An 18,062-nucleotide genomic window follows, 5' to 3' on the forward strand; every position below is an offset into this window, starting at 1 on the left:
AATAGGGAAGTCTTGTTACAACTGTACAGGGTGTTGGTGAGGCCGCACCTGGAGTACTGTGTACAGTTTTGGTCCCCATATTTAAGAAAGGATATGCAGGCATTGGAGGCAGTTCAAAAGAGATTCACTAGGCTGATTCCTGGGATGAGGGGGTTGACTTATCAAGAACAGCTAAACAGGTTAAGTCTTTTCATTAGAATTTAGAAGAATGAGGGGTGATCTTATTGAAATGTACAAGCTCCTGAGGGGGCTTGACAGGGTAGATGTCGAGAAGATGTTTCCACTAGTGGGGGAATCTCGAACCACGGGACATAGTCACAGAATAAGGGGACACTCATTTAAAACTGAGATGCAAAGGAATTTCTTCTCTCAGAGAGTAGTGAATGTCTGGAATTCTCTACCCCAGAGAGTTGTGGAGGCTAGATCACTGGAAGTATTTAAAGAGGAGGTAGATAGATTTTTGAAATATCAGGGAGTTAAGGCTTATGAGGAGCTGGCACGAAAGAGGAGTTGAGGCTTGGGGCAGATCAGCCACGATCTTATTAAATGGCAGGGCAGGCTTCTATTTCTTATGTTCTTATCTTCTTATTCCCTTAGTCTGACCCTCCAACAGTGCAGCACTCCCTCATTACTGACCCTCCAACAGCGCAGTGCTGCTTCAGTACTGACTCCCCGACAGTGCAGCTCTTCGTCAGTACTGACCCTCCAACAGTGTAGCACTCCCTCAATACTGACCCTCCAACAGCGCACTGCCCCCTCAGTTCTGACCCTCTGATAGAGCTGCCCTCCCTCAGCACTGACACTCCAAGAGTGTGGCGTACTCTCAGCACTGAACCTCGGACAGTGCAGTACTCCCTCTGCACTGACCTTCTGACAGCAGGGCTCCCTCACCACTGACATTCCAAGAGTGCAGCACTCCCTCATCACTAACCCTCTGACAGTGCGGTGCTCCTTCAGTACTGACGCCCTGACAGCTCAATGCTCCCTTAGCACTGACCCTCCGACAGCCTGGCGCTCCCTCAGTACTGACCGTCTAACAGTGCAGTGCTCCAACAGTACGGACCCTTAGACAGTGCAGCCCTCCCTCAGCACTAACCATGCAACAGCACGGCTTCCTCAGTACTGACCCTCAGACCGTGCTGCACGCCCTCAGTTCTGACCCTTTAACAGTGCAGCACTCCCTCAGTACTGACCCTTTGACAGTGCAGCCCTCCCTCAGTACTGACCATCCGACAATGCGGAGCTCCCTCAGTACTGACCCTCTGACAGTGCGGCGCTTCCTTAGCACTGACCCTCCGACAGTGTGGCACTCCCTCAGTACTGACCCTCTGACAGTGCGGCGCTTCCTTAGCACTGACCCTCTGACAGTGTGGCACTCCCTCAGTACCGACCCTCAGACTGTGCTGCGCACCCTCAATACTGACACTCCAACAGCGCAGTCCTCCCTTAGCACTGAGCCTCCGACAGTGCAACACTTCCTCAGTACTGACCCTCAACAGTGTGGCACTCCCCCAACACTGACCCTTCCACAGTATGGCGCTCCCTCAGCACTGACTCTCCCACAATGTGGTGCTCCCTTAGTAGTGACTCTCCAACAGTGCAGCACTCCACCAGTACTGACTGTCCTACAGCGTGGTGCTCCTCCGCACTGGGAGGTTGGTGGGAAGAAGGTGTGGTTGGAGGAGCAGCGGTGGGTGGTTGATGGTAGGATGTTGGGAAAAGTGGTTGGGGGGTGTTTTGAGGGGGGTTTGGGGTGGGGGTTGGAGGCGAGATAGGGGGGAGGTTGGGTGGGAGCTGGGGAGGGGTGTTGGGGGAGGTTGGAGGGGGTTTGTGGTAAAGGTTGGAGGGGAGCTGGGGAGGGGTGTTGGGGGAGGTTGGAAGGGTTATTGGTAGCTGGGGGTTAAGGTTGGGGGTGTTGGCGAGGAGTTGGGTAGTTTGAGTGTTGGTTGAGGGGAGGTTGGGGGGTTTGAGGGGAGGTTGGAGTGAGGTTGGGGGAGGTTAGAAGGGGGTTGGAGGGGATGTTGGGGGGAGGTTGGGGCAGAGGTTAGAGAGAAAGTTGATGGGAGGTTTGAGTGCAGGCTGGGGGCAGATTAAAGGGGAAGCTGGGGGAGGTTGGAGTGGGGGTTGTGGGGAGGTTGGAGTGGGGTTTGGGGCTGGTTAGAGGGGGATTGGAGGGGCTTTTGGGGAGAGGTTGGAGAGGGGGTTTGCAGGAGAGGTTAGCTACAGAGTTGAATTGTTTTGTAAATGTAGTGATTTCTTTGCAGCCACTTTCCTAACATCAGTTGATTGCTCTGTGATTAATTATCCTTAAAGACTCAGCATTGGGTCTCCAATTTCACCATTGCTACAGTCACTCTGCCTACTGCATGCAGGTGTAATGAAAGAAAGACAAAACCTACATTTGTACCTTCCACAATGTCCCAAATCACTTTACATCCAATTAAGTACTTTTGAGTTGTAGTCACTGACACAACGTAGGCAATGTTATCAAGTGGAGGAGCAGGCTCGAGGGGCCGAATGGCCTACCCCTACTCCTACTCCTAATATGCATGTTCGTATGCAATTCTGGGACGGATGAGGTGAACTGGGCTAGATGGCTTTTGTCATCCATAATTATCTTGCGAATAGAAGGTGGAATCATGGCTGGAGTTCTGTTTATTTTGTTGCTAATGAAAGTTTACTGTGAGTGGGATTTGTGGGTTGAGATTGCCAGAACAGGGGTGTGTAATGGGTTCAGAGCGAATCAGTAACCTGTTTTACATTTCACATGATTCTCTAGAATTTTTTCCATTGGCTTAAATCTTGTTTCTTTGTCTACCTACCTAGTATCCCATTCTTTCTTGGAGCTAGTTATGAGTTTTTTTGAGGTATTGAAATATTGTGATAAAGTTGTGTTGCATAGTAGATATTGAAAATAAATTGTGATGAGAATCAGCAATCAGCAGAGACTTTAGATTTGCTGATCAAAAAAACACAGATACAATTATGAACCATTCAGTCTTTGCCTCTTAAAAATTGTGTTGCACAGAGACACTTGAGGGCTACAATGCTTCTCACTGACAGTGAAGACCTATGTTGTTCAATCATTCCTCTCTGTTGCTCAAGAGTCATTTGATCTTTCTACTCTGTGAGATTACTGATAAAATAAAATCCAATTACACCCCTTGTATGAAATAATTATATTGAATAATATCATGTGCCCAGGCAGGAGAAAATCTTCTTCTACTTTGACAGAATGGAATAGATCTTGTGCAGTTTATCTGGGTCACAAGTACTGAATCCTTTCCCCAAATATGAATTTACTGTCACGGTGTCCATATGGTGCAATATGCAGAACATGTTAATGAGTGCTGAGGCAATCACTAAAATCAGTGTTAACATCTGTACAGTGTTATACATAACTAATGGGATATTCTCCTGTCAATTGAACAATATTGCATGATGCTGTTAAACTAAAATTTGTACTCTCTGGTTTGTTTAATAGTCAAGGTGGGATCACCAAAAGGGTGCATAAACTAAGACTACATTATATCATTGATGTTCTTAATATTAATGACCCAAGCTGCATATATATCAGATTTTTGTAACCAGATGTTAACAATGGGTGTCATCATTTTACTAGGACCTTTCTGTGACTGTTTGGTGAATTGATTGGTGAATCTTGAAAGAGGAGAAAAGTATCATGCATGATTGAAGAGGACGAGTTAGTGGGAGGAGGAATAAAGGGCCTGGAAACAGGAGAAGCATCGGGGCCCATGATTTCTCTCCCTAGCCCTGGTATTAAACCTTCAACAGTGCGGTGATCCTTCAGCACTGGCCCTACGGCTGTGCGGCACTCCCTCAGTACTGCCCCTCCGATAGTGCAGCGCTCCCTCAGTACTGACCCTCCGACAGCTCAGCATTCCCTTAGTACTGACCCTCCAACAGTGTAGCGCTCTCTCAGTACTTACCCGCTGACAGTGCAGTGCTGCTTCAGTACTGTTCATCCGACAGTGCGATGCTCCCTCAGCACTGACTCTCTGACTGTTTGTTGCTCCCTCAGTACTGATGCTCTGACAGCTCAGCGCTCCCTCAGTGCTGACCCTCCGACAGTGCAGTGCTCCCTCAGTATTGACCCTCCGGCAGTGCGGCGCTCCCTCATTACTGACCCTTAGACAGTGTGGCCCTCCCTCTGCACTAACCATTCAACAGCATGGCTCCCTCAGTACTGACCCTCAGACAGTGCTGCGCACCCTCAGTGCTGACACTCTGACCCTTTAACAGTGCGCTCCTCACTCAGTACTGACCCTCCGACAGTGCAGCCCTTCCTCGATATTGACCCTCCGGCAGTGCGGCAATCCCTCATTACTGACCCTTAGACAGTGTGGCCCTCCCTCTGCACTAACCATTCAACAGCATGGCTCCCTCAGTACCGACCCTCAGACAGTGCGGCGCTCCCTCAGTAATGACCCTCCAACAGTGCAGCGCTCCCTCAGTAATGACCCTCCAACAGTGTGGTACACCCTTAGTACTGACCTTCCGACTGTGGCACTCCCTCAGTACTGACCCTCTGACAGTGCGGTGCTCACTCAGTACTGACCCACCGAAAGTGCGGCGCTCCCTCAGTGCTTAACTGGGCCTGTAGGTAGGATGATGGGCTCAGCTTTTGCAGTAAGTACCGGGAGATGTGAAGCAGTGTCTGTCGTTAAGTATTAAAGAGGCTAGATCCGCTAACAAACCTGCATCAAGCGAAATTTCTCAAGATTGTTGTGATCTCGAATGCACTGTCTGAAAGGATGGCAGCAGCTGATTCAATACTAACTTTCAAAAGTGGAAGGATAAATATTTGGACGGGTGTGGGAAAGGATCAAGAGAATTGGACTTTCAGAGAGCTGATGGGCCGAATGGCCTCCCTCGGTGCTGCGTAATCCTACGAGAAATCCTAACAGTGGCAGCCAGTCCCAGCTCAAAGACAGTCGGCACAGTAACAAAAATAATTTATATAGAGCACATTTACTGTGGCCCAGGACACATTGCAGAGCGGATAGAAGAGCTGGGCTGGGTCACCCCACACGAGGAATCCCAGGGAGAGGGTTCAGCTTTCCCCAGATTGGTTTGAACACATGGCGCTGATTCCTGTGGTGAGCCGACAGTCAGGAACAGCTGTTCCCTGCCGACGTGCCTGTCAGACAGCTGCTTTGAATGGTTTCTGCCTGGAATTTCGGGGGTGGGGGGGGATTGGTGGGGAGGGAGCTGCTGGTCTGACCTTTCTCCCTGACACCGGAAGTTTGAAAGCCCGATGGGTGACGCTGAACGTGCAGCGGTGATTCCGAGCCTGAGAGGACGGCGGTTGTAACCCCGTAAGAACGTAAGGAATAGGAGGGGGGAGTAGGCCATTCGGCCCCTCAAGCCTGCCCCCGCCATTCAATAAGATCATGGCTGATCTGCCCCAGGCCTCAGCTCCTCTTTCGTGCCAGCTCCTCATAGCCCTCAACTCCCCGATATTTTAAAAACCTATCTACCTCCTCTTTAAATACTTCCAGTGATCTAGCCTCCACAACTCTCTGGGGTAGAGAATTCCAGACATTCACTACCCTCTGGGAGAAGAAATTCCTTTGCATCTCAGTTCTAAATGAGTGTCCCCTTATTCTGTAACTATGTCCCCTAGTTCGAGATTCCCCCACTAGTGGAAACACCTTCTCAACATCTACCCTGTCAAGCCCCCTCAGGATCTTGTACGTTTCATCCTCTCTCTCCACTCCCCAATCCTGCATGGCAGTAGGGGTATGGGAATGCCTCCAGGTTGGACACTGTCATAACTCTGTGCCTTCCCAGTACCTTACCACCACTTCAATCCGAATGATCGCAGTTAGTGTCGATGGGGGTATTCGACCACGCGAGTCATCGCAATTGATCATGACGTCACCTGACGCAAGGGCAGTTTCTGGTCAGGAGTCGCTGGGCGGCGATCAGGAAGAGGAGCCCTAGCTGACCGTCTCTTCTTATGGAGGCGTGGTCCATCTTTATTTGACGTTGGGAGGTGGTCATCACTGGCAAGGCCAGTATGTGTTGCCCATCCCAAATTTCCCCTTGAGGATGCAGTGGTCAGTCTTCCTCTTGAGCGACTGCCCATGTGATGAAGCTGATCCCACAATGCTGTGAGGTAGGGAGTTACAGAATTTTGAGCCAGTGACAATCAAGCAACAGGCCATATACCTCCAGTTCGAGATAGGCTGAGAGTTGGAAGTGGTGCGGAGGTGGAGATGTTCCAACAACACAACTGCCCTTGCCCTTAGTCACAGAGGTTGCAGGGGACGGTGTCAAAGCAAATTCAAAATTATGGAGGGTTCTGATAGAGTAGATAGAAAGTGACTGTTCCCACTGGTAGGAGCGTCACCAAAGGACATAGACAGAAGGTGATTTTTTTTTGACACGGCATGTTGTTAAGATCTGGAGTGTGCTGCCTGAAAGGGCGGTGGATACAGATACAATAGTACTCTTCAAAAGCGAACTGGATAAATACTTGATAAGGAAAAAATTGCAAAGGTTGTGGCGAAAGAACGGGTGGGGGTGGTAGGGACTAACTGGAGTAGATCTCAAACAGCCAGCACAGGTATGATGGGCGCAGTGAGCTCTTTCTGCGCTGTATCATTCTACAAAGTAATTGTAGCGACCTCCCAGCTGAGATCAGCCAACTTAGCACAGACTGGGGAACAAACCTGCGGGTCTTCCCAATTTGTGTGTGTCCCAGCAGCACACTGCACTGAATACTGGTCTTGTTTTGCTCTCTCTGTGTGTCCTTGATGGACTGGAACATGAGCCACTGGTCGGAGCAGGGAATACCCTCCGTTGCTAATCTCTCCCAGCTGATGTGCTTTGTTCCAAATATAGCCTCGGGAGTCAGGGTAGACGGTGGAATGCACTGAGTCACTGGCTAATGTTACCGAGATAAATTTACTCACACCTCACGGTCTCCAGCGAAGAGGCGGGGCTCCTTTCTAAAATTAATCAGCGAGAATCCAAGGGTTTGTCCACTGTCAGGGGTTCCAGTGCATGTTTCCTGCTTTCACTCCACTATCAGGTAGCAGAGCCTTTCAGCTGTCCCTGCTCTAATCTCTGGAGTCCCTTCCGCTATGTGACTGCTCTCCCACGCCTTTTAAAAACCTCCTTGAACCCAAACTCCTCAACCGTGTAAAATTCCACCATCTCTCCTGGCTTTTCTACTCCTGTTCCGTCGGCATTTATAGTCCGCGCCTTGTTGCACAGGGAATGAGAGAACGAACTGACATTTATACAGTGTCCATCTGTGTCCTAAAACCCTTCACAGACAATTTTTGAAGGGTAGCCACTGTTGTAATGCAGGGAATGCACTAGTCAATTTGTACACAGCAAGCTCCCACACACAGTATTGTGATAATGACCTGATAATGTCGATTTAGGGTTTAATACTGAGGCCCTGTCTGTCCTCTCCAATGGCCATAAATGATCCCACAGAGGCTAAAAGGGTTAATTTGCAAGGACAGGTTGCATAGACTAGGCTTGTATTCCCTCTGAGTGACGAAGGTTAAAACATAATCTAATTGAGGTGTTTAAAATGATTAAAGGATTCGATATAACATCCTCTAGCAGGGAAAGTTCACAAATGGTGCCACAACCTTAAAATTAGGGCTGGGCCGTTCAGGGGTGATGTCAGGAAGTATTTCTTCACACACAGGACAGTGGAAACCTGGAACTGTCTCCCCAAAAAGCTGTTGACACCCCCTCCCAACCTCAACTGAAAATGTCAAAACTGAGGTGAGCAGATTTTTGTTAGGCCATGGTATTAAAGATTACAGAATCAAGGCAGGTAAATGGAGTTGAAATCCAGATGGGCCATGAATGACCTCCTCTTGTTCCTACGTTCCTCTACCCCCCGCACCCCCCAGCCTGAATGCACTGAACTCTCCTGTGGTGCAGTCCCCAGACTGCATCCTGAAACCCTCCCGATTAATTACTGCCGAGGCTCACTTACCATGATCCCAGTCAGTAAGCACACCCCCTTCCCGCAGTAGGTGTTGGGAACCATGTCGCCATATCCAATGGACAGAAAGGTGATTGAGATGAGCCACATCGCCCCCAGAAAGTTACTGGTGACGTCCTGGCTATCGTGGTACCTGGCGGGGCAGACAGAGAAAGTTAGAACAACCTCAGGTAACTTAAGAGAGAGAAAAAAAATAAACCTTATCACACCTGAAAAGAGGCTCCTAACCCCTCAACCCATTTATGTTTAAACTGCTCCTTGAAAGAAAACACTACATTTCCGATAGCACTTTTCGTGACCTCATAATGTTCCCAAAATATAACTAGTAAAGAGCTTTTGGAAGCATCATCACTGTCATAAAGTAGGAAACGCGGCAGCCAATTTGCGCACAGAAAGCTCCCACAAACAACTTGATAACGAGTAGGTAAGTTTTAGTCTCTGAGGCAGAAGATTGTGGCTTCGAGTGCCACATGGTGGCTTGGACCTATAATCCCAGGCTCACACTCCCATGCAGCACTGAGGGAGGTTCTACCTTTCAGATAAGATGTTAAACCTAGTCTACCCTCTCAGATGGACATACAGGATGTACATTATTTCGTACAGTTTCTCCCCGCTGCTGTGGGCCGATGCTTAACCCTCAACAGACAGAAATTAAACAGATTATCCAACCTGTCTCGTATTGCTGTTTGTGGGAGCTTGCTGTGCACAAATGAGTTGCTGCTTTTCCTACGTGACTACACTTCAGAAAAGGGATTGATTGGTTTTAAAGTGCTTTGGGATGTCCGGTGGTTATGAAAGGTGTGACAGAAATGCAAGTCTTCAGTTCTTCCTTCATCCACAATCATCACAAGAAGAGTGGCAATGGAGACAGTAACTAAGGGTCAAAGTTTATTAAAACAGCAAATTCGGTTCCCCACACCGCGTTACACCCAATCTTTCCTCCGAATCTCTCCTGATGACTTACATTCTCCGCTCTAATCTGTTTTCTTTAATCATTTTGATTCCATTACGAAAACAGATTTTGCCCACATGTCCAGAGCAGCCATGAGCTGCCCTTCAACAGGGCAGCTGCACATCCCAGGATTCCAGGAGTCTTTCTCGTTGCCTCTCTCGATCCCCAACCCCGCATTCCTGTCCACACGTCTCCTGAGAGAAGATCGCAGGCATTACATCAGTAAATCCAAACACAGCCATTTAAGGGGCCAACCCCCTGGCAGTTCAGTCAGGACACCAGAGCGATCCCACAATTCTCAAACCCAACCGAACTGCCTCAGCCTGAGTAACATAGAAATGTCTTTAAAACCATCCAACGGCAGGGGGGGATAATGGGCAGATTCCCTGTTTGTTTCGGTGGTGCAAGTTGAGGGATAAATATTGGCCCAGCTGAACACTCCCTGCTGTTCAAAATGGTGGCCGTAGGGTCTTCCACACGCACCTGAGAGGGTAGATGGGGCTTGATTTAACATCTCAGCCGAAAGATGGCATTTCTGACACTCAGTACTGCTCCTCAAACAATGCAGCACTCCCTCAGTACTGACCTTCCGACAGTGCAGAACTCCCTCAATACTGCTCCTCTGACAGTGCAGCACTCTCTCAGTACTGACCTTCCGAAAGTGCAGAACTCCCTCAATACTGCTCCTCCAACAGTGCAGCACTCCCTCAGTATTGACCCTCTGACACTGTAGCACTCCCTCAGCACTGACCCTCTGACAGTGCAGCACTCCCTCAGCACTGAACCCCTGATAGTGCAGCGCTCCCTCAGTAGTGACCTTCTGACAGTGCGCACTCCCTCAGTACTGACCCTCTGACAGGTTAGCGCTCCCTCAGTATTGACCCTGCAACAGTGCGGCACTCCCTCAGTACTGACCTTCCAACAGCGCAGAACTCCCTCAGCACAGTCTGACAGTACAGCTGTCACTCAGTATTCCACTCCAACAATGCAGAGCTCCCTCAGTACTGACCCTCTAACAGTGCTGCACTCAGTCATTATTGACCCTCTGACAGTGCGGTGCTCCCTCAGTACTGACCCTTTAACAGTGTGGCACTTCCTCAGTACTGATCCTTTGATAGTGCTGCACTCAGTCAGTACTGACCCTCTGGACAGTGCTGTGTTCCATCAGTGTTGACCCTCTGACAGCGCAGCAACCTCTGACACTGCTGCATTCCCTCAGTACTGACCTACCAATAGTGCAGTTCCCCGCTCATTGATGACTCGCCGACAGTGCTACGTTCGTTCATTACTGACTCTCTGACAGTGCAGCACTCCCTCAGTACTGACCCTCCGGCAGTGCTGCCCTCCCTCAGCAATGTCCTTCCGAAAGTGCAGGTTCCCCCTCAGTGCTACCCTCCAACAGTGCTACACTCAGTCAGTGCTGACCCTCCGACAGTGCTGCACTCCCTCAGTACTGACATTCCAACAGCGCAGAACTCCCTCAGCGCCGTCTAACAGCACAGCTGTCACTCAATATTCCCCTCTAACAATGCAGTGCTCCCTCATTACTGACCCTCTAATAGTGCGGCACTCCCTCAGTACTGACCCTCTGACAGTGCGGTGCTCCCTCAGTACTGACCCTTTAACAGTGCAGCACTTCCTCAGTACTGATCCTTCGATAGTGCTGCACTCAGTCAGTACTGACCCTCCGACAGTGCTGAGTTCCATCAGTGTTGACCCTCTGACAGTGCAGCACTCTCTCCAACAATGCTGCATTCCCTTGTACTGACCTATCAAGAGTGCAGTTCCCCCCCTCATTGCTGACCCTCTGACAGTGCTACATTCATTCATTACTGACCCTCTGACAGTGCAGCACTCCCTCAGTACTGACCCTCTGACAGTGCTGCACTCCCTCAGTACTGTCCTTCCGAGAGTGCAGCTTCCCCCTCAGTGCTACCCTCCGACAGTGCTACACGCAGTCAGTACTGACCATCTGACAGTGCTGCACTCCCTCAGTACTGACATTCCAATAGTGCAGTGCTCCCTCAGTGCCTACCCTCCAATAGTATGCTGTCTGCTCAGAACTGACCCTCTGACAATGCGGCATTCATCAGTACTGTCCTTCCGATAGTGCAGTTCCCCCTCAATGCTACCCTCCAACAGTGCTACACTCAGTCAGTACTGACCCTCCGACAGTGCTACACTCAGTCAGTACTGACCCTCTGACAGTGCTGCACTCCCTCAGTCCCGACCTTCCGATAGTGTAGTGCTCCCTCAGTGCCTACTCTCCGATAGTATGCCGTCCCCTCAGCACTGACCATCTTACAATGTGGCACTCCCTCAGCACTGCCCCTCCGACAGTGTGACGCTCCCTCAGTACTGACCCTCCGACAGTGCGGCACTCCCTCAGTACTGACCCTCCGACAGTGCGGCGCTCCCTCAGTACTGACCCTCCGACAGTGCGGCACTCCCTCAGTACCGACCCTCCGACAGTGCCGTGCTCCCTCAGTACTGACCCTCCGACAGTGCGGCACTCCCTCAGTACTGACCCTCCGACAGTGCGGCACTCCCTCAGTACTGACCCTCCGACAGTGCGGTGCTCCCTCAGCACTGACCCTCCGACAGTGCAGCGCTCCCTCAGTACTGACCCTCCGACAGTGCGGCACTCCCTCAGTACTGACCCTCCGACAGTGTGGCACTCCCTCAGTGTTGTCCTGGATCCTGTGCTCAAATCTCTGGATTGGGGCTTGAACCCAGAGCCTCCTGACACAGTGAGGGTGCTTGAAGGTTTTCTTGTCTCTCAAGACCCTCTCATGTTCTCTGTGATAGTGGTGATCCTTATTTACCATGCATGAACTGTGACTGATACAGATCTATGTTTTCATGTCTTTCTAGAATAAAACATTCACCCAGCTTGGGACTTCAGTGCAGTATGAAACTGAATAAAGTTAGATTCAGTCTCTAGACAGCAGAGATTTCAGCCTTAAGCTACGTCTCTGAAACCTGGTTATAGCTGGGATTCATCACAGCAAACTCAATTAGCCAAGTGAGTGTTACAGACGGGACAGTTCTGGTATCACTGGACTGAATTAATCTGTCACTTGACAATTGCACCGTGGTTCAAGCAGGGAAGAAGGAGACACTTATTTATATAGTAGCTTACTGTACCTTGCAGCAACATCCCAAAGCATTACCCCCACAGTGAATTGGTATGAAGTGCGGTGGGTATTGTTTTGCACACAGCAAGCTCCCACTTAAAGCAATGGGCAGATCATCTGTTTTAGTGGTGTTGGTTGAGGGGCAGATATATTGGCCCAGGTCACCGGGGAGAACTCTCCTGCCCTTCTTCAAATGATACAGTGGGATCTTTAACATTCGCCCGAAGGGGCAGATGGTTTACCATCTCATACGAAAGACAGCAGCTTCCACAGTGCATTACTCCCTCAACATTGCACTGAGTGCTGGCCTGGAACATCGGCTCAAGTTCTGAAGTAAGTCTTAAACCCGCAAGCTGCTGCATTGGAAAATAGTTTTCGCCCCTGAGCCCCCCTTTCTGTGCCAGCGGTGAGGTTATCTATGGCAACTTATATTGTTAGTCTCCCAGGTTCGCTGCCGTGTGCAGACCAACAGTGACTGCCTGGTTCCTGACTTCAGGGGACATGGGATGGTGAGCAGAGCTTTGGTCAACCGTGCCTGCTGACGCGTTCGCCTCAGAGCAAGGGTTCGCTCATGTACTGGGGCCACACTAACCAGCCCTCGTAGGTGTGCCAATCGCTGAAAGCCAGAGGGATAAGATGTATGTAAAGGTCTCCAACTGTCCAGGAGATGATGCTTTGAGATCAACTTCAGTATCCCAATGCATTTCGCGGGAGCTCAGTTAAGCCCCACAACATATTTGAGTTGCCGTCTCAATTCCAGTGAGGGTGAGTCAACAGCTTCTAACGTGGTACTAATTGGGCAATCTCACTCAACACAGCCATGATGTTGACTGGTGTGAGCAATGGAGCTGCAGGAGGGAGCAATCATCTCTGTGTTTCACAGAGCTTTAGAGGGGGCCGAGTCTCTTTCACTGCCTCCAACTCTTTATCTGTCTCTTTCACTCGCTCTGTTTGCTTCGTCTCTTTTCTGTATCACAGTGTGAGTCTGTCCTTCTGTTCGTGTGTGTGTGTGTGTTTCTCCTCCCTCTCTGTCTCTCTCTTGATCAGTTTGTCTATATGTGTCTGTGAATTTCTTTCTTGGTCTCGTTCTCAGCCCTCTCTCTCTCCCTCTCACCGTCTCTCTCTCTGTTGGTTTGTCTCTCCTCACTCTCTGTGGCTCTCTATCTCAGCCTAACTTAGTCTGTGTCTCTATCTATCTCTTTCTCACTCATTTTCTTCATGATCATTCTCTGATTTTTCTCTTTGTTTCTCTTCTATTCTCCATTTTCTGTCTCTCTCCCTTTCTCTCACTCTCTTTTATTTTCACTCCATTACATTTTGAATAACTGTGTATCTCTCTCTCCCTCCGTTTCTCTCTATTCCCATCCGCTGAGTTTGTCACTGGTGTGTCCTAGATCACCTGTCAAACAGAGAAATGGGGAAAGTTAACCCCATTGAAGGTTAAATATTGGCTGGGAAACTCCCCTGATCCTCTTCAAAATAATACCATGGGATCTTTTACATTCAGGTAAGAGGGTAAACCTCTTGGTCTAACATCTCATTAGAATGACAGTACCTCTAACAGTGCAGTTCTCCCTCAGTACTGACCTTCAGAGAGTGCGGCACTCCCTCAGTACTGACCCTCCGACAATGCGACACTCCCTCAGTACTGACCCTCCGACAGTGCGGCGCTCCCTCAGTACTGACCCACTGACAGTGCGGCGCTCCCTCAGTACTGACCCTCAGATAGTGCGGCACTCCCTCAGTACTGATCCTCTGACAGTGCAGAGCTCCCTCAGTACTGACCCTCAGACAGTGCGGCACTCCCTCAATACTGAACCTCCGACAGTGCGGCGCTCCCACAGCACTGACCCTCCGACAGTGTGACGTTCCCTCAGTATTGACCCTCTGACAGTGCGGCATTCCCTCAGTTCTGACCCTCCGACAGTGCAACGCTCCCTCAGTACTGACCCTCCGACAGTGCGGCATTCCCTCAGTTCTGACCCTCCGACAGTGCAACGCTCCCTCAGTACTGACCCTCCGACAGTGCGACGCTCCCTTAGTACTGAGTCTCCGACAGCACAGCGCTCCTTCTGTACTGGCTCTGGGAGTGGTGGCCTGGATTTTGTGCTCAAGTCTCTGGTGTGGGACTTGTGACCAAGACCTTCTGACTTGGAAGCAAGAGGGCCTACTGAGCCACAGTTGACTGAAGAATGCAGAGATTTTCATCTCATTAGCTTGAAGCCAAATTCTAGCAGTGGAGCTCACAAGTGGGAGTTATAACATAGACCTGAGCCAAGCCATAACTGACTTGGGATTGGCAAGGCATTGACACTAAATGCAGATTGATTGAACAGGATGGAACTCTTTTCCCTGGAAAAGAGAAGGCTGAGGGGTGGCCTGATAGAGATCATTAGTATTCTGAAAGGGTTTGACGGGGCAGACATAGAGGTGATGTTTCTACTTTTGGTGAAGACCAGAACTAGGGGGCCATCAATATACGGTAGACACTAATAAATCCAATTCAGGAGAGACTTCTTTACGCAGAGATTGGGGCGAATGTGGTACCGGGAGTGGTTGAGGTGAATAGCAGAGATGCATTTAAGGGGGGAAGCTGGATAAAACACAAGGGATAAATGAAATAGAAGGATATGTTGATAGGGTGAGATGAAAAAGGACAGAGGAGGCTTGTGAAGAGCATTAACACAATCATCGAGCTGAGGGGCCAAATGGCCTGTTTCTGTGCTGAGGATTTTATGTAACATGGAAGTCCGATCCCTTTCTCAGCGCTGACTGCGCTCGACCTCACTGAGGATGAAATTCCCTCCCTTATCCCAACAGCGCACGACCCCCTACCTCTCACAGACACGGACGGTCCAGGCAGCGATGATCCACAACGAGATGCTGAACACGAGGAGCACGGTGCCGGGGCAGATGGTCATGAGGGTCTTCATGACGAAGCGCGTGTTGAAGTTGATCTTGTTCAGCGCCCCGATGCTGCGCGAGGAGGCGTCCGTGAAGAGCTTGCTGTGGAGGAGCATGACCCGGGCAATGAGGTAGAGCCGGAGGAACATAGGGATGGAGAGGATGATGTCCACGTCGGCCCAGGTCTCAGACAGTGTGTAGGAGAATGCCAAGCGGGCCTTCCAGTGGAACGTGTAGCGCCCAGGGACGGGGTGAATGGCACACACGACCATCTCCAAGCTGATGAAGAAAATCCGCTCATAGGTCATGGCGATCCTCCAGTCATCAGCTCCATTATCAATCATGAAAAGCTGCAAGACAGAACAGGGAGGAGGTTTCCATAGAGCAAATGAAGAAAAAGCGTTTTTGGAGTTATGCTAAAACCCTGCACACCAGCCCGAGCCCTGTTCTGGGTGCCACACTTTAGGAAGGATGCCAAGGCCTTGGAAAGGGAGCGGAAGGGAGATTTTTGAGAATTACACCAGGGCTGAGGGACTTCAGTTATGTGAGCAACTTGGATTGTTCCCCTTAACAGCAGAGAAGGTTACAGAGAGATTTAATAGTCAAAATTTTGTTGGGTTCTGATAGCTAGCAAAGAAAAATGTTTTTACCGGCAGGGCATAGATTTAAGATAACTCCTCAAAACACCCTGAAGAAGATGAGGAGAATTTTTTTTCAAATGCAGTGAGCAATGGTCTGGAACACTGTGACTGAAAGAGCAATGGAAACAGATGCAATAGCAACTTTCGAAAGGAAATTGGATAAATACTTGAAGGTTCGGCACAGATATGCTGGGCTGAATGGCCTCCTCCTGTGCTGTCCTATTCTACAAATAGGCACGTGATCACGAGAGGCTGCAGAGTTTGTTCTGCCCAGAGGTCGTCAAACAGCAGCCAATTTCCTATTTATTCCTTCCTGCCCTTTGTCCTATTTAGTATTTCACAGTGACAGGAGAGGGGAAGGTTCCTCAGAGCTCTGGCAGGCATTTATTACATCACTTGTTGTTGATTTACTGATTGGCAAGACGTGTTAAGCCAAGGAATGGCGAGGCCACTGGGATCTGACATTCAGTTTCTGAGCCTCCTCATCGGGCTTAGCCTCCGATAACCCAGTCTGAGTAAAATAAAAACGTTCTCGAGAGTAGATTTGAAAGGAGGTGGGCGAGATGAGGAGGGTTTAAAGAGTTAAATGAGGATAGCAAGTAGAACAGTAATGGTCAAAGATAGAACCTAAATTATATTGTACTTCTTATAAAGCTCAGAACATCCAATTGATGCTTTACAGGTAATACTGTACTTTTTGGAAGTGTAGTGACTGTTTTCTTTATTCTTTCATGGGATGTGGGCATCGCTGGCAGGGTCAGCATTTCTTGCCCATCCCTAATTGCCCTTGAACTGAGTGGCTTGCTAGGCCATTTCATAGGGCAGTTAAGAGTCAGCCACACTGCTGTGGATCTGGAGTTAAATGTAGGCCAGACCAGGTAAGCACGGCAGATTTCCTTCCCTAAAGGGACATTAGGGAGCCATATTTTTTTTTTTAAAACAACAATCAACGATGGTTTCATGGTCACTGTCACGGTGATTAGCTTTCAATTCCAGATTTGTTATTGAGTATTGCTGGAAAAAAGAGACATGTCAAAGCTTTTCGTCTTGCACTCATCAGGACACTTGCAAGATTACTAATATAAGGGAGAAAACAGCAATTTATACTTTATGTGAAGAGCGTGCTGATTGGTTGGCAAGTGGCGTTGCCATGGAGAATGCACCGCTGATGGTGACTGGCAGTTAACTGCCAAGCATTGTTTGAAAGGTAAACCAGGTAGCTTGACCCTGATTGGTCAAAGCATTGCCCCAAGTAATGAGTCAGTGAATGGCTGTCACTTATTTTGTTTAGCTGAAACAGCCACAATGTGTGTACATGTTCTTTCTGTCTGCAAAGAGCAGGGCCCTGTGTATTAATATGTGTAGCTTCCAGTCCACGCAAATGCACCACATTGTGAACCTGACTGACAATCTTAAATTGGTTGTCAGTGTAATTCTTAGCACACTGAGGATTATTTAGCAAATGTTGTCCAATCACGGAATCACATCTAATGTTGGACACTGTGTTCTGAGTTTAGCAAGCACGGGCTGGTTGGGTACGGTCTGAACCCTGTCCATTGCGAACAGCAGCTGGGGACATACTGTTTGATATGATCCGCCACTCTTTGGGATGTGCAGCCTATATATCTACCATCATGCTGGCACTGAAATTTGTACACCACATTACTCGTTTGTGTGTTAGGCAGAACGTCTCTTTGGCTTGACGGCAGCATCCTGTTACTGGCGAATACCACTCGTGTTGCTACTGCATAGTAGCAGCGTGAAACAGCTAGCTTCACCTGTTGCTCAAATTTTTTGAGATACCTTGCCCTTCCAGGATAATCTGATTTAGACTGGGCACTTTACAGGGATGAATAGCCCGTTCATGAGTTTGCATGATATGTCCCAGCCACTGCTCGCAACGGGCAGGGTACAGACGATACACAACCAGCCCGTGGTTGCGAAACTCAAAATCACAGTGTCCAACATTAGATGTGATTCCGCGATTGGACAACATTTGCTAAATAATCCTCAGTGAGCTAAGAATTACGCTGACAACCATTTTAAGATTGTCAGTCGGGTTCACAATGTGGCGCATTTGCGTGGACTGGAGGCTACACATATTAATACACGGGGCCCTGTTATTTGCAGACAGAAAGAACATGTACACACATTGTGCCTGCTTCAGCTAAACAAAATAAGTGACGTTCATCTGTTGACTCATTCCACAGGGCAATGCCTTGACCAATCAAGGTCAAGCTGCCTGGTTTAAATTTCAAACAATTCTCGGCAGTTAACTGTCAGTCACCATCAGTGGTGCATTCTCCATGGCAACGCCGCTTGCCAACCAGTCAGGACTCTCTTCGCATACAGTATAAATTGTTGCTTTCTCCCTGATATTGGTATTCTTGCGAGGGTCCTGATGAGTGCAAGACGAAAAGCTTTGACAT

The 18,062-nt window shown here is 49.2% G+C and overlaps 1 protein-coding gene across 1 annotated transcript; it reads right to left on the minus strand.

Annotated features, from left to right (window-relative positions):
* Positions 1-7,110: 7,110 nt before the first annotated feature.
* On the minus strand, positions 7,111-15,339 carry LOC144677362 (small conductance calcium-activated potassium channel protein 2-like). Its single transcript, XM_078537500.1, has 3 exons — positions 14,924-15,339; positions 7,991-8,132; positions 7,111-7,233 (listed from the first exon to the last, which is right to left on the minus strand). The coding sequence occupies exons 1-3, from the start codon at positions 15,334-15,336 to the stop codon at positions 7,111-7,113; spliced, it is 678 nt and encodes a 225-aa protein (XP_078393626.1). The 5' UTR covers positions 15,337-15,339.
* Between the last annotated feature and the right edge of the window lie 2,723 nt (positions 15,340-18,062).

The sequence above is a fragment of the Cetorhinus maximus genome, unplaced genomic scaffold (assembly GCF_964194155.1).
Source record: "Cetorhinus maximus unplaced genomic scaffold, sCetMax3.hap1.1 HAP1_SCAFFOLD_2477, whole genome shotgun sequence".
Lineage (NCBI taxonomy): Eukaryota > Metazoa > Chordata > Chondrichthyes > Lamniformes > Cetorhinidae > Cetorhinus > Cetorhinus maximus.